The sequence below is a fragment of the Sus scrofa genome, chromosome 18 (genome assembly GCF_054392235.1).
Source record: "Sus scrofa isolate SSC_HxYL_T2T_F1_AM1 chromosome 18, Sscrofa_HxYL_maternal_Yorkshire_Landrace_v2.0, whole genome shotgun sequence".
Lineage (NCBI taxonomy): Eukaryota > Metazoa > Chordata > Mammalia > Artiodactyla > Suidae > Sus > Sus scrofa.
In genome coordinates this window covers 15,171,926-15,187,367 of record NC_139400.1, presented here as the reverse complement: position 1 = coordinate 15,187,367, position 15,442 = coordinate 15,171,926, and the positions used below count along the sequence as shown (strand labels likewise).

Sequence of the window (15,442 nt, the reverse complement as noted above, 5' to 3'; positions counted from 1 at the left end):
TTCACCTAGCCCGGGACACTTCTGGAAGCGTCCCCTACTGGGCCAGCATGAGGGGTGCTGTAGTCTGAATAAAGGGGCCCAGGACAGGAAGAGCAACAACATGGGGTCACTGAACGGAACCCGTTAGACCCCCCCAGAGCCCAGCTTCAGCCCTAGCTCCCTCTCACCCCAGGGTCCACAGTTCCCTGCCTTGTCAAAGATACCTCCCCACTGCCCATGCAGGGTCGAACGCATGGGTGACACATACGCACACCCAAGAGCAGGTTAGGCACCGACCCTACAATGCTTGGCTTGCACTCCGGCAGCACAGTCAGGACTGGCACATGCAGGGTGCTCTTAGGATCCCACAGTTTGGGCCATGTACATTCTCCTGGTCTTGCCCCCGCCCGGCCCCATTCACATCCAGATGCCCAGAGTTAGGGCTCCCTGCACACTCAGGGCGTCGCATACACTCCCCCGATCCGATCCGGAAGCCTAAACTGAGCCTCCCGCCGCGCGCCCCAACACCAGGCCCCTTGGTCCCGAAGCCCACAGCCCCCAGCACCAAGGCTCGCCCCGCACGACCCCTGGCTGGCGCCTTGGGGCCGGCAGCCCCCACGGACTCACTTGCGGGCTGCACACGGCCCGGGCACGCCCCCCAGCCGCACTCCGGCGAGCTCGGCCCGCCCCCAGAGCCCCCTCCCCTCGGGCCCCCTCCCCCACTCACTCTGGCCCTCAAACTTGCGGATGATGGTGTCCAGGAAGGTGTTCTGCGGCGCGACGTGGCCCCTCCGCACCGGCATCCTGAGCCCATGGGCGGGCCGGGCGGGCCCCCACCCACCCCGGCCCGGCCCGGCCCAACACAGGCTTCGGGTAGCCCGGCCCGGCCGTGGCCCCCGCACCCCGCGGCCAGGCAGAGCACGGGCGGGGCCGGGACTGGGTTGCGGGCGCCGGGTCTCCGCTCGGCGCCGCCTCTGAACCGCGGGCCGGGCCTGGAGCTGCCTGAGCTCGGGCCGCCCGGCCGCCCGCACACCTGTCTGCCGGCCCCAGCCGAGCCGCGGGCCCCGCTCCGCCGCGTCCTCGCGCTGGGTTCCGCCCGCCCGAGCGCCGGGCTCCCGGCTCCCGGCTCCCGCCCGCCGCGCCGACAGCCGCTCCGGCGCCCGCGGCTCGGGCTGCGCCTGCGGCTCGGCCCGGCCGCGGAAGGGTTAACGCGGCGCGCGCCCCTCGGGCTCCGGCCCCCGCCTCCCGGCCCCCTCCCGCCCGCCGCGCGCCCGCAGCGCCGCCCTCTCCCCCCACACACCCCGCGCGCCCGCCCTTCCCATTGGCTGAGCCGCGCCGAGGGCTCCCCCCCAACCCCAGCCCCTCGCTCAGCCCCGGAGCCCCCAGGACTCGCGCGCCCCAGGAGGGGGAAGGGACCTTTAGGTAGGGGAACCGTGAGGACAGGTGCGACGGCCGGCCCCGAGGCGGCCAGGGACGAGACCGGGGATTCCTCTCTCCTCCGCCCCCGCTGGAAGGGCTGTGGCACCGGACTTGAAGGGAGAGGGCCGGCCCCTTGTGCCCGGTCCCCCTCCACGCCGAGCGCTGGCTCGTACACACTGCATGTGCTCAAGGCCCAATGTAGGTGACACGGGCAAAGCCTAGGCCCTGGGAGGACGCGCCCGGGGTCAGCGGAGACCCGAGAAAGGTGAAGGGCAAGACAATCTGGAGGCCCCCAGACCACCAATTTTTGAGATAAGGGTGGGTGAGATTTAGGAGGGGCGCGCCCCCCTAAAAACACATACACACGCAGAGCCCTGTCTGGGGTTATTCCAGGCCCTCCTGTACAGAGAGGGCCATTCGGACAAGAGTTTTGGCCTCCTCGCAGCGGGATCAAAGAGGCCCCCGAACGCGAGGTTCCAGCCTGGGGATCCCCTTGTGCGAAGGGCCCGCCCTCCCTCTGCAGCGCGGGGCCAGCCGAGCAGGCCCAATCCGCGGCCTCGGGGCCCTGCGGCGCTGCGGCGGCCCAGCCCCTCGGAAAACCCTGGCCTAGCCGCAGGCCCCTCCCCCCGGCCAGCTGGCTCCCTCCAGCTGCAGCTCCCTTATTTAGGCAAGGAGGCCTGAGGATGCTCACGGGCAGGCCGGGTGTCTGCCCACAGCCTGCCCACCGCCTGCCTGGGTCTCACTGAGGGTCTCCTGGGCGCCATGTCCCCGGCCTGAGCAAGCCAGGCAGGGCCTCAGGACCGCCAGGGCCGGGAGGCGAGTGTTGACAGCTGAGCTGGCGGGTGGGGAGGAGTCGGCAACAGAGCAGCCGCCAGGGTCGCCTCCCCTGCAGCCGCATCAGAGACCCGGGCGGCAAGATGGATGGGGCCATGTGGGGCCCTTGAGGGCTTGCAGCTGCCTCTGTCCTTGGAGCAAGGGGGTGGGTCTTGTCACCAGGGAGAACTGTCATGGGATGTGGAGGGAGGAGAGGGACAAAGGGCAGGGAAAGAAGCCGCTCTGGAAGGAGAAAGGCCTGGAGGAACAGGTCTTGGTGAGACCACCCCACCCAGACTTTCCCCTTTCACCCAGGAGCAAAAAGAGGCAAACCCTGGGGCCAGATGGGGCCACTGGCCAGAAGATGACGCCCCTTTTCTATTTGCTGGTGGGTGGGCAGTGACTCAGGGAGGCAGCCAGTGGGAGAGAAGGAGGTGGCTCCACCAGCTGATGCTAAAAAAGACCCGAGGCTCTTGCCTGTACAGTCATTTCTTCGGCCCTCTCCACCTCCGGCAGCTTCCTCGCTCACACTTGAAGATGCCCAAGGCCTTCTGTGGCACAGACTCTGCCTCCTCTGTGACCTGGCATCGGGCACACGAATCCATCTGGGTACCGGGAGGAACCCAGTTGATGACTGGCCCAGTTCCTCCTCCACCCTGCAACCACCTCCCCCCCTGGATGCTGCTTGGTCCCTGTCACATCCAGGGTGATTCACCTGCAAGCAGGGTCAAGGGATTGAGAAAGTGAGAAAGGGCCTGCGGTGAGAAGAGGCGTGGGGAGAGAGGCCTCAGACAGGGCCATCTGTCGCAGAGAACCAGGCCGAGGGGAAGGGGGCTTCTCATCTAGCCTGGCCAGCTGTCCACGCTGAAGTACCCAGGTGCCCAGGACAGGCCTCTGATCCTCCAGTTAGAGGGGAGAAATGGAAACAGAGTAGCCCTCCTCCTGTGCATAGAGGCGGCAGCCAAGGAGAGCTGTTCCCTTGGCTAAGGAAAGGCCAATCTCTCTCTCTGTCTCTCTCTCTGTCTCTCTCTCTCTCTCTCTCTCTGTCTCTCTCTCTCTCTCTCTCTCTGTCTCTCTCTCTCTCTCTCTCTCTCTGTCTCTCTCTCTCTCTCTCTCACACACACACACACACACACACACACACACCCCTCACTCAGAAGTCAAAGCTGAATGCACATCACTGACTTTCTGGAAGCCGAGGAGAGGGCCTGAAGGCCGTCCTGCTGAGCCACCCCCATGGCCAAGGACTGGGACAAGGAAGAGAAACTGTGGGAAGAGGATGGATGAGCTCACCCCCAAGGCACCCTTCCTGGAACCACAGGTGCCAGGCCCCATGGGGTAAGGGGCAGCACAGGGGCTGAGAGAGAAGCCTACCCTGCCCCCCACCTCCACTCCCCCTAGATCCCGCAGGAAGAGGAAAATGCTCAACCTTAATACCCAGAGCAACCGGAGCCCGCCCCAACCCCACTGGGGCTCGCTGAGCCATTCGCAGGGATCAGTCCCTGGAAGAGCTCTGCCCCACCGCCTGTGACTGTGACCGCCACTGTGATGGAGGGAGGGAGGGAGGGAGGGAGCGGCTGTACTGACCACGAGACACGGAGGCACCTCCCAGCTCCCACAAGAGACAATTTAGGGAGAAAAGACTTTGGAGAACATCCTGCCCACCCCGCTCTGTGCTCCGTCTGAGGGCTCCTGTCCTGGGAGGACAAAAAAAGGAATCAAAGCCTGCCCTGCTGGTGGAATGCCAAGGACCAGCAGAGAGGCAGCCAAAATGGGGCCCAAGAGAGCCAGTGACAATCACAGGGGACCCCAGAGAGCAGTTCCAGTCAGGTGGGCGCAGGAAAGACAGCTTGTGGAACGGCTTCTCAGAAACCCCGAGGGACTGAAGGCAGAGTGATCCCTTGCTGCTCAGGGAGAAACAGCCAGCACGGTGGGGCCTGTGTTTCTGTGGGTGACTGGGTCCTGAGAAGGAAGATCTCAGAAATGAACTGGGCTTGAGGAGAGGATGATCAGAGAAGCAGCATGTTTCTCTCCAGAAGCGGGGTGCTCAGAGCTTGCTGAGAGCAGGAGGGGGGGGGAGGGAGGGACCCGGCACAGAGCCCTAGCCTGGAGCCAGAGATCGTCCCTTGTCCCTCGGGACCACCTGCAGCTCCACATGCAGTGATCCTGTCAACCCCCTGTCGTAACCAAGGTCTTCCCCCACCACCCCGACACCCACCATTGCTGAGACTTCTCCCTGCCCTGCTGATATCCAAAGAAGCAGCTAAGGTGCTAAAGACTGGGATTCAGGACGCCTGACTTTTAATTCTGGTTCTCTTCCTAGTGGCATCAAGAAATATTTACTGGGGGGTCTCCTTGGTCCTGGGCCCTATGCCAGACACTGGGAGGGACAGGAGGGACAAGCCAGCCTCCCTCCTCCAGGGACTCACGGTCTACTGAGGCTGGAGAGAGGCAGTGTGCAGACAGCAACTGCAGTCTGCAGAGGTGCCCTAGGATTTCAGGAGGTGGCTTGCTTTCAACTGGAGGAGTCTGGGAAGACCTTGTGAGGGGACAGGGTTTCGGAGCAGTTCTTGAAGATTGAGGTTGGGCAGGAGAGAAGCACTGCACGTAGAAGGGACAACATGACCGAAGGTCTAGAGAGTGGAACCTGAAGATCAGGTCTGGGGACAAAACAGCTTGGTATGGTGCCCGTGGAGCCATAGGCTGGAGCCATTCACGGAGGGCTGAAGGGTACAGATTTTATCCTGTTTGCAGAAGAACAGCAGTAGCAGCTGAACTGTATTGTCCTGAATACAGAAATCATGTCTTTGTACAGATCCCAGCATATGGCTTGTGTCTGATGAAGGTCTGTTAAATTAATGAAATGCTTGGAGTGGAGTTCCCGTCATGGCTCAGTGGTGAACGAATCCGACTAGGAACCATGAGGTTGCGGGTTTGATCCCTGGCCTCGCTCAGTAGGTGAAGGATCCCACAGTGCCGTGGGCTGTGGTGTAGGTCACAGACGCGGCTTGGATCCTGAATTGCTGTGGCTCTGGCGTAGGCCGGTGGCTATAGCTCTGATTAGACCCCTAGCCTGGGAACCTCCAGGCGGGAGCGGCCCTAGGTAAGGCAAAAAGACAAAAGAAAGAAAGAAAGAAAGAAAAAGAAAGAAAGAAAGGAAGGAAGGAAGGAAGGAAGGAAGGAAGAAAGAAAGAAAGAAAGAAAGGAGGGAGGGAGGGAGGGAGGGGACGAAGAAAGAAGGAAAGAAAAGAAATGCTTAGAGAACTTTGGAGAAACTGAGACAGATACAAAATGTTTCGGCTACCAAACCCCAATGACTTAAATCCATGACGGCATCTCTTCTGTTCAGGATTTCTTGGGCAAGTTCAGCCGGGACCACTTGTGTCTGCTCCACTCAACTTGGAACCGAAAGGCTCATTCACTCACGTTTGCTGGTTGCTTCTGGCTGTCAGCTGCGACTCAGGACTGAGGCCAGAATGCCTACATGAAGGCCAGAGTGCCTTTCCTCGTGGCTGCCTGGCTGCCTCACAGCGTGGTGGCTGGGTTCCAAGGGCAAGTGTCCCAAGAGAGGTCCAGGCAGCAGCTGTACCACCTTTCATAACTTAACCTGCAAAGTCACATAAAATAACTTCTGCCATAACCATGGCCCATCAGAGTCAAAGAAAGGAACATAGACCCCCCTGCTTCTCCAAGGAGGCGTGTCACTGACATAAGAAAAGCATGAGCAATGGGATCTAGTGGCATGACCGTATTGGAAGAATATAATCTGCCACGTGAGGCTATGCACTAGTCCAGGGAGAGATATGGAAGACTTGAACTGGGTCAGAGGTGATGGAAAGGGGCCCATTTGTTGGGTAACTTTAGGAGGATCAGTAAATCTCACTTTCCTTACCTGTAAAATGAGGAGATCAAACGAGCTGATCCCTGAGATCCCTTCCAGCCCCAACAGTGAATGACTCCTTAACTCTACCCAACCATGATCTCCATCCATCCATCATTCCTCCATTTTCCCTTGATATCCATCTCATCTCCACCTCCTCCTCCTGCCTCTACTCTCTGATCCTCGGTGCCCTTGAGGCCAAGGGTCACTCCACAGATAGGACCCTGATCATCCCACCTGTTTACCTCAGACTAAAAATAAGAGGAGTTGGAGACAGCTTAAGGGCCAGGTGAGAAGGCCCTCGGGTCCATCCATCTCCCACTCCACCCCGCTGTGTGCTGCTCACTGTAGGATCTCCTGAAAACAGACAGACAATACCGTATGGACTCCACCTGCCAGGAGATCATGGTCTCACTGGGGAGAGAGACTCAATGGGCATGAAATGTCTTGAAAATGATCTGCTGTGATCCTGTGCTACTGACAATATGCGCAAGGGAATCCAGAGGACATAGGGCTCTGAGTGGGCTGTGGCAGCCAGGAGGGCTTCCTGGGGATGCTTGCTCCTCCTGGAGTGTGAGGGTTTTCCTGGGCACAGAAGAAGGGCGTGAACATCTTCCTAAAGCAAGATGCCCACAGGAGGCAAGTGTTGAGGTCTCACCCTGATCTATTTACCCTCAACTGAAAAAGAGGAGGGGCTGGCTCAGGTTTACACTGCCTGAGAACTCAACAGCCATCTGCCACCTTGATTTAAAGATGGGGTGTTCCCTTGTGGCACACGGGTTAAGGATGCGGCATTGTCACTGCTGTGGCTTCAGTCAAAAAATTTTTAATTTTTAAAAACAAAGATGGAGCTCAGCCTCCCCAGACCCAAGAAGGGGCTCAGGTGAAGCTCCAAAACCTAGCAAGTAGCAGAAGCTCCAGAATTCTTATTTAGGAGGTCCTGATGAGAAGGGAAAACCTAATGACGAAGGGGGGGGTCTAGGACACTTACCTGGAGGCTGAATTTGCATGTATTCTTTTAGAATAAGTATTTACTAAGCACCTACTATTTACCTGACACTGTCATACGATGTGTGGTGGTGGTTGTTGTTGAATTACGCCCTCGGAGTTTGCAGAATGAGTACACTGTTTTGACATTGATTGGGGGTTTATTTTAGAGTGTCTTTGAGAGACTGAAAAATATCAAGGAACAAGCCATGTTTTAGTGCCACGCCGCAGGGGAAGCTGGCCTGGCAGGCAAGCCCAAGCTCTCTTGGCTGCCCAGGAGCTCTGTCTCTGTCCAAGGTGCTGAAAGCACTTCATGCCAGGCTCAGCAGGAAACCAGGGAGGGCAGCTCAGGTGACCAAGGCTGGGGCTCTTCTCCAGACACAGTGAATTATACAGTCACCCCAAATGATGAAAATGCTTCTGGAACTGGACAGTAGCCCCAGGAGGCAAAATATGGTGACTCAAGAGCTGGCTTTGCCAGGGGAGTTCCTGTTGTGGCTCAGTGGAAACGAATCCAACTAGCAGCCATGAGGATGCAGGTTCAGTCCCTGGCCTTGATCCATGGGTTGGGGAACCAGCATTGCCATGAGCTGTGGTGTAGGTCACAGATGTGGCTCAGATCCCACATTGCAGTGGCTGTGGCTGTGGCTTAGGCCAGCAGCTATAGCTCTGATTTGACCCCTAGCCTGGGAACTTCCATATGCTATGGGTGCAGCCCCAAAAAGTAAAAAAAGAGAGAGAGAGCTGGTTTGCCATGAGTTCCCATTGTGGCTCAGCAGATTACGAATCCAACTAGTATCCATGAGGATGTGAGTTTGATCCCTGGCCTCATTCAGTGGGTTAAGGACCCAGCATTGTCATGAGTGGCAGAGTAGGTCATGGATGTGGCTTGGATCCGTCATTGCTGTGGCTGTGGCTTCTGGTGTAGGCAGCTGTAGCTCAATTCAGTCCTTAGCCTGGAAACTTCCATATGCCGAAGGAGCCACCAAAAAAAAAAAAAAAAAAAAAATAGAGCTGGGCTTGTCAGTCGGCACTAGGAAGCCTCTTCCTCCTCACCCCATCAAGTCATCAAGGAAAAGATATGAGTCCTCCTCTTCTGAAGTTTACATTTGCCGCTCTTTCCCTTGAAGGTTTCTGTTGCTTTCTGAAAAACTAGAGCCAGAAAGAAAGGCTTTCATATTTTAGATGAGAAAACAGACTCAGCAGGGCAGCCCCTTCCTCAAGATTGTGCCACAAATGAGAAACAGAGGCAGGTCCCCCAGTTCCCAGTCAGGTGATTTCTCCCATTACACACACCAGGCAAAGTCGGGGGTCATCTACCACATATAACAAGAGCTAAAAGAACTTGAGAATTCAAGATGTGTTTGTTTGTGTGCCTGAGGGAGAGAGGACACAAGACCTAGAGCGTTCTAGATGCCGAGGTGGCTATGCCAGCTCTCCAGAACTGTTCCTGGTTCATTTTGCTAAACTCATCAGGCCGAATTTAGAGGCTGCTCCAGCTTGGGTGGAAGGGATAGCATGGGAATGCCAGCTCAACACTAACTCCATATCCTGAAGGGCTTCTATCCCTGTGCATGAATTAACAGCCAACGTGAAGGACCAGAAAAGAGAACTCAAGTCCAACCCGATCTCCCACCCCATCATCTCCCCAATATACTCACAGACAATTATCCATCACTTTCTATGTCTCCCATGCTGTGAGAGACCCCTCGAGAAATACATGACATACAATCCAGCCCCCAGGCCTTTAAAAGTCTGCAATTAGTTGGAAAGAAAACAGACTCACACAAGAATAGATCATATTACAGGAGCCGAATACAAATAATGGCAGCCAACAAGATAAAGTCACATGGTCGTAGATCTCAAGTGCCAAGAAGTAGTTCAGACCCTGAATGCTGACTTCAGAACAGGGACAGATCATTTTAAGGCTGGAAAGGGACGGGAAGGCTTCACAAAGCAACAGGGTTTAAGAGGAAATCGGCTGAGCTGAGAGCAGAGATCAGGACACCTCACCTCTGTCCCTCTGGAGAAGAGCAGTCCAGCATGAGGCCTTTCCTAGGAAAATAAAGCTGGTGAGGGTGTGAAAGTGACAGCGGTGGCCAATCACAGGGCAGGGGCCCAGAATGTCCCAGAAGCCAGGATTCTTTGTCCCAAGGAAAAGAAAAGGCTTGGAGAGCTCCCTCTTCTGGACCTACAAGGCAGAACACCATCGAAACTAGGCTCCTTTTAAATCAGCGTGTGGACCTGCTTGACAGCAGCCTAGACGGAAATTAAGGAAGCTGGACAACAGAATGAGGACACAGAAAAGGCCCAGATCACCATCAACAGCAAATATACCAGGAATCACTGGTTTGCTCCTCATTGGGAGTCAAACGGCTTATTATCAGGTTGAGAGGACACAAAGAGAAAGCACACAGTGACTGCAGGTGTATCAGGGTTCGGGATCAGGTTCTCTATCTTACAAATTAGTGGCACAGATATAAAGGCTTCTCCTCCCTCCCCTTTGGAGAGAGAGCCTGCCCTACCCCTGCCCCAGGGCACCTGCCAATCCCCAGTGATGGTTGCTACGGAATTTCCATGCTGGGCACACTGGATGCTCAAAGCCCCAGTTCCCGAGAGACCCAGCACCACAGCAACCACACCAGGAAACTGGGCCAGCCTGAGGGATTGAAAGAGAGACAAGGGGAAGAGGAGGAGGGAGGAAGGGAGTGGGTCTTGTCAGACTAATCCTTAACAACCACGACCTTCTACGTAGAAAACCCCCCCTGGCCTGACACAGGGACCCCCATAGTCATCAACCAAGAACCCTCAGCCCGACCCTAAAAATGCCCCATCTCCCCTCTGGATCCCAGGAACAAAGGGCAATTATTTGAAGACTCCATGAATGTGAAAACATTCAAATCCACCAGGTTCTTGGTCCAAATTCACTTTGGAAGGGCAGGAGCCAAAAGAGGAGACAGGTCAAGGAGTGAGCCCCAGGTCATGGTGCCCAAGGGCTTCTGCCCATGCAGACACACAACCCCCACACACCACCTCAGATGTACCCACCCATCCACACACAGGCACTCACAGGCACAGACCCCACTCAGGGCTGTGGTTCAGAAAGAAGATTTTAAACCTTAAGGAGGGAATTCTTGTTGTGGCTCAGTGGGTTATGATCCCAACGTAGTATCCATGGGGATACGGGTTCAATCCCTGGTCTCACTCAGTGGGTTAAGCATCCGGCCTTGCTGTCAGCTCTGGTGGACATCACAGATGCGGCTTGGATCCAGTGCCGCTGCGGCTGTGGCGTAGGCGTAGGTGGGCAGCTGTAGCTTCAATTCAACCCCTAGCCTGGGGATGGGGTTCCATATGCCCCGGGTGTGGACCTAAATAAATAAACAAACCTCAAGGAGAATCAAGACCTAGAGAGATAGGTTTTCCCTCAGGAAGTTAGTGCCCCTTCTCCAGGCAAGGGAGGCCCCTGTCCCTCCCTGGGTAAGCTCTCGGGAGTCTCGAAGGCCTTTCAGCCCCGTGACTTTCCTACCAGTCTGAGGGCCAGGAAGCAGAAGAGTCTCCATGACAGGGCGGATGCACCCTAGGGAGCCCACCTGTAGGTCCAGATGGCTCTACCTGCACCCCCGCCCCCAGCAGCATCAGAACAGCCTCCTCTCACGAGAGCCCCAGGGCACCTGCAGCTCACGCCCAGGCCCCGCTAGACGTGCTCCTTGCACCTTCAGTTAGTTCCCCACACCCACGTGGTCTGCACAGGTACAGGGAGGTTTCCGGGGAAGGCACCCATCCTCCTGAGTCACAGCATCAGGAACTTCAGGTTTAATGTAGATGGCCCACTTCAGGTCCCAGAGGGCTGGTGTGGACCCACCCTCCCAGCCAGGCCAGAGGCTCAGGCCACTGTCCCTGGCTCCTCCTCGGTGGCATCGTCTGAGGGTCTGGCTGGCTGAGCTCAGGCCTTTGCTCCAGCAGCTCCTCTTCGGCTCTCTGCTGCCTCCATGTGGCTTCCTCAAGCACAGACAGGCTGCTTGATGGCACCCCAGTGCCCGCCAGGAGCCCTTTCCAGGCGAGACAAGGGCTTCCAAAGCCTGAGCCCTGAACACCCCCAGGCCCTGCCCAAAGCCCTTCCCCAAACATCCAGCCTCCACCTTGCAGTCTGGAAGCTCAGGAAGCCTCTCCTTCCCAACATGAGTTATATCCTGAGGAGGATGGAGGCCTCCCCCAGCTGCTCCCTTCCCCTCGCCCGCTTCCCGCCTCCCTACCCCCTTTCCCCTCGGCTCCCCACCCAGGCTTGCCAGCAGGCAGGAAGGAAGCGGCTCATAGTGCGGAGGGTGGGGCACTTCCAGCTCACACTGAACAACCCCGGGCTGGGCTATAAAGGACCAGGGCCTTCCGCTCCCATCACCCGCCACCCACACCCTCCACAGCCCCAACACCCCCCACCCCCCCCACCCCCGGAGCAAGGCCTTTCCTCCCCCCAAGGTTGGAGCATCACACCCCAAGCTCTGCACAGCTTTCAGCTCTGAGCAGGAAAGCAGGGCTAAGGCTTGCTCCCTTCTGAGCCAAGGGCCTGGCCACTCACCCACAGAAGGGTCTGTCACCCTCACTGACCAGGGTTGATGGGGCTGGGGGCTAGGCTGGCCTCCCCCATGTCAGAAAATACAGCCACTGTCAGAGACCAAAGGGCTAGATTCCCAAAAGGTGTCGCTCCAAGGCCCCTTCCAGCTTGAAATCCCATGATTTAAAATTGAGTCAAAAAAAAAACAAACAAGGGGTTCCCGTTGTGGAGCAGTAGTTGACAAATCCGACTAGGAACCATGAGGTTGCAAGTTCAATCCCTGGCGGTGCTCAGTGGGTTAAGGATCCGACGTTGCCGTGAGCTGTGGTATAGGTTGCAGACGCGGCTCGGATCCCGCGTTGCTGTGGCTCTGGCGTAGGCCGGTGGCTACAGCTCCGATTGGACCCCTCGCCCAGGAACCTATATATGCTGTGGGTGCAGCCCTAGAAAAAAAGACAGAAAAAAAAAGTTAAAAATAAAAAATTAAATTAAATTAAATTAAAAGTCTTTCCTATCCGTGGAAACTCAACTGTGTGGGGTTTGAAAAAAAAATTTTTTCAGAAATTACTCTTTAAAATGCATTTGCTTGGAGTTCCCTAGTGGCCTAGGTGGGTAAGGATCCAAGTGTCACTACTGTGGTGCAGGTTCAATCCCTGGCCTGGGGACTTCTTCATGCAACAGGAAAAGTCAAGAAAGAAAGAAAGAGGGGAGTTCCCATTGTAGTGCAGCAGAAACGAATCCAACTAGGATCCATGAGGATGAGGGTTCGTTCCATCCCTGGCCTTGCTCAGTGGGTCAGGGATCCTGCGTTGATGTGAGCTGTGGTGTAGGCCAGCAACTGTAGATCCAGGTCAGCCCCTAGCCTGGGAACTTCCATATGCCTCAGGTGCAGCCCTAAAAAGCCAAAAAAGAAAGGGAAAGAAAGAAAGAAAGAAAGAAAGAAAGAAAGAAAGAAAGAAAGAAAGAAAGAAAGAAAGAAAGAAAGAAAGAAAGAAAGAAAGAAAGAAGGAAGGAAGGAAGGAAGGAAGGAAGGAAGGAAGGAAGGAAGGAAGGAAGGAAGGAAGGAAGGAAGAGCATTTGCTAAGAACAGTCAGCCACTGAGACACATAAGCCTAAATGCCCAATGGGGATGGCTGGCAAAGAGGAAGGCAGAGCCTGGGGAGGGACAGAAAAGACCCCCTCCCAGAGGCAGAATAATCAAAAACCGTCCCTTGATGGAGATGAGGCTATGCAGGGCAATGTTGGCCGAAACTCCAGGAAAAGCAGCCAAAGGGAAACTCCCCGGCAGTAGAAGCCACACTTGACTTTCTCTCGCTCTACTTTTTCTCCCTCTCTTCCTAAACCCTCTGCCAGGGCTCCCTCTGCCTAGATCCACACCCGTTCAGGTCCACTCCAGCCCCTGCCATCAAAGCAGCTGCACTGAACGGTCCCCTGCCTCCCTGTGGCCGGAGAAGGCCCCCTCTTGTGGTCATCACCTTACCAGGCCAAGCCCTCCTTCTGCCCACCCAGACCCACCAGCTCCCTCCTCAGGGGCCCCTTTCCAACTGCCTCTAGGACACAGCTGTGGCCCCCTGGGCATCTGCACGCATTTGCAGCTGAACAAGCCAATGTTCACCAAGCACTGACTGGGCGCAGGGGACTCAAGCCTGGTAGGATCCCAAATGATCAGAACCGGCTCTGTCCGTCCAGAGCACACAAGTTCACTTAAGGGAAATGAGACCCAGAGCGAGCTGCCTAAGACCTGCCCCTGGAGGAAACAGAGCACGCGATGATTCCGTGGCCTGGGGGGTGTGGAGAAAGGAGCTCGAAGAAGGTCTCACGAGGAAACATAGTGGGGCCACGAGTTGGTCAGGTCCTCCAGGAAGCACACCGAGAAGAAACAGGAAGCTTAGGAGATTCATGCCTGTGAAAAGTACCCAGGAGGCAGGGGAAAGCCTCTGGCTCAGGATGCAGGGCTGGCATCTGTGAAAGGAGAGGGGAAGGAGGACCAGATGAGGACAGCCTCAGACCACAGTGAGTGCTGAGTGGCCTCACCGAGGAAGCAGAAGGGCCACGGGAGCGCTGCCCGTGGAGGCCTTTGGTGAGCAGCCACGGCAAGCCCGCCTACCCCCTACCCCGGGCTCAGGGACTGTCGGGCACCCTGGGGGAGCACGTGGTCCTGGTTTGGCTGCTGGACAGATTCTGAGGCCATCACCCCTGCACCTCCTACAGCGGGTTCTCGCTGGGCAGGAGGCCTCCTGAGCTGCCAAGGCTGGGCCATGAGGAAGGAAAAGAAAGATCTTTAGGCAGAGGGCAAAGGGAGAGGAGGAGGCAGCAGCAGAAGCGAGGGCCCCGGGGACAGGGAGACACAAGGACCATTTGGGAATCTGTGTGGAAGCCGATTAGTCCAGAACAGAGCGGAGCATGAGAGCAGCCCATCTGGGAAACTGCGGGCTGGGCCAGTGTGTTGGAGTGACCTTGACCTTGAGTTGATGGCGTCAAGGAGAGCCAAAGCATGAGGTTAGCCCCGATTTCGAGATGAATCTGGGAGCAGAGTGGCCCACGGATGGGAGGGGAGACGCCAAGGTCAGGAGACCACAGGGATGGGCTGTGGTCAGTGTTGCAGGCAGGACGTCATGGAGACTTCAGCCCCTCCTTGCTTGTTGCCACCTTGTCCCCGAGGAGGCCAGCCACAGTACTGTTCCCCGGGATGTGGAAAGGAGAGTCATTCTCAGTCATGGGCAGGTTAGGTGGGGACTGAATGGGAGCCAGACATGGGGTCTGTCGGCTTCAACCGCAGTGAGGGAACAGGTCTGGGAGGCAGGGGCCTGCGTCCCATTTCCGGCCTCAATGCGAGAAGGGGGAGAGGGGGGTGGGGTCTCAGGCTCCAGCCATGGGGGTCAGGCCGGGAGTGAGCACGGCCTCGCAATGCTGCATCACTTGGCTGAGGGAGGGCAGCAAAGCCTTCTGGGAGCCCAGGAGTTCAGGCCTGTCCATGTTTACAAGGCCCCCCACCCTCCTCCCCCCGACTCTGGCAGACCCCACCTTCTTGGTGTGACCCCAGAACTCAGCACAGCCTGTTCCTTCCGGCTGGTCCGCCCGCCCGCCCCCCACCCAGGCCCACACCAATCATATTCTCCGTTGTTTTTCAAAGGAGTCCGGCCAAGACAAATCGACATGTTTGTTTATCTGCCGGTCTGCCTCCCCTTGTCTCTGCCTATCCCAGTCTCTCAACTTCCGTTTCTTTCTCGAAGGTCCTCTTAGTCTCTGGGGTCTCCAATCCACGAGGCTTGGACCTCTGCAGAGCCAGGTGCCCCAGCTCATGGTCCTTCTCCAGCCCCTGGATGGCCTAGAACTACAAACCCCAGCATGCACTACTACTCAAGGTGCCTGAAGCATGCCTGTGCGTGCCACCTGCATTCTGGGACTCGTAGTTTCCTATGCTCTCGCTAGGGCTTCGAGATCTCCCCCGTGGGCAGTCTCCGCCTCTAGCCCTGACTGCGGAGTCTATATGCTGACCTCCCGCCCCCAGGGAAGCATGCGTCACTGGATGACAACGTGGGGGCGGAGGCCCTGGATGGCAGCTTCCTGCTCTTTTGTGTCCCCCACTTGAGTCACAGGGGGTGGAGGTTCCAGGAAAGTGGGGCTGGGAGGGAAAGGGATCCCCGAATGATAGAGCCAAGGACAAAGGGTCAGTGCATCCTTGCTAGGCCTGTATCCCCAAGAACCCCAAAGGACTGAAAGGTAGGGGTCCAGGAGCAGAGACGGAGGCAGGGAGCACCGGGGAGATTCCTACGGTCGCTCAAAGTCTGGGGATCATCGCCTGCTCCCGATAC

At 57.0% G+C, this 15,442-nt stretch overlaps 1 protein-coding gene across 2 annotated transcripts in view; it reads right to left on the bottom strand.

The window, feature by feature from the left end:
• KCNH2 (potassium voltage-gated channel subfamily H member 2) overlaps positions 1–1,170 on the bottom strand; it is a 35,590-nt gene extending 34,420 nt beyond the window's left edge. Inside the window, exon 1 of one of the 2 annotated variants that reach the window (NM_001444833.1) lies at positions 707–1,170. In NM_001444833.1, the coding sequence (NP_001431762.1) occupies positions 707–782 (76 nt within the window). In that variant the 5' untranslated portion in view covers positions 783–1,170. The remainder of the gene's footprint in view (positions 1–706) is intronic. The other variant, XM_021078760.2, reaches the window with a different exon arrangement.
• Between the last annotated feature and the right edge of the window lie 14,272 nt (positions 1,171–15,442).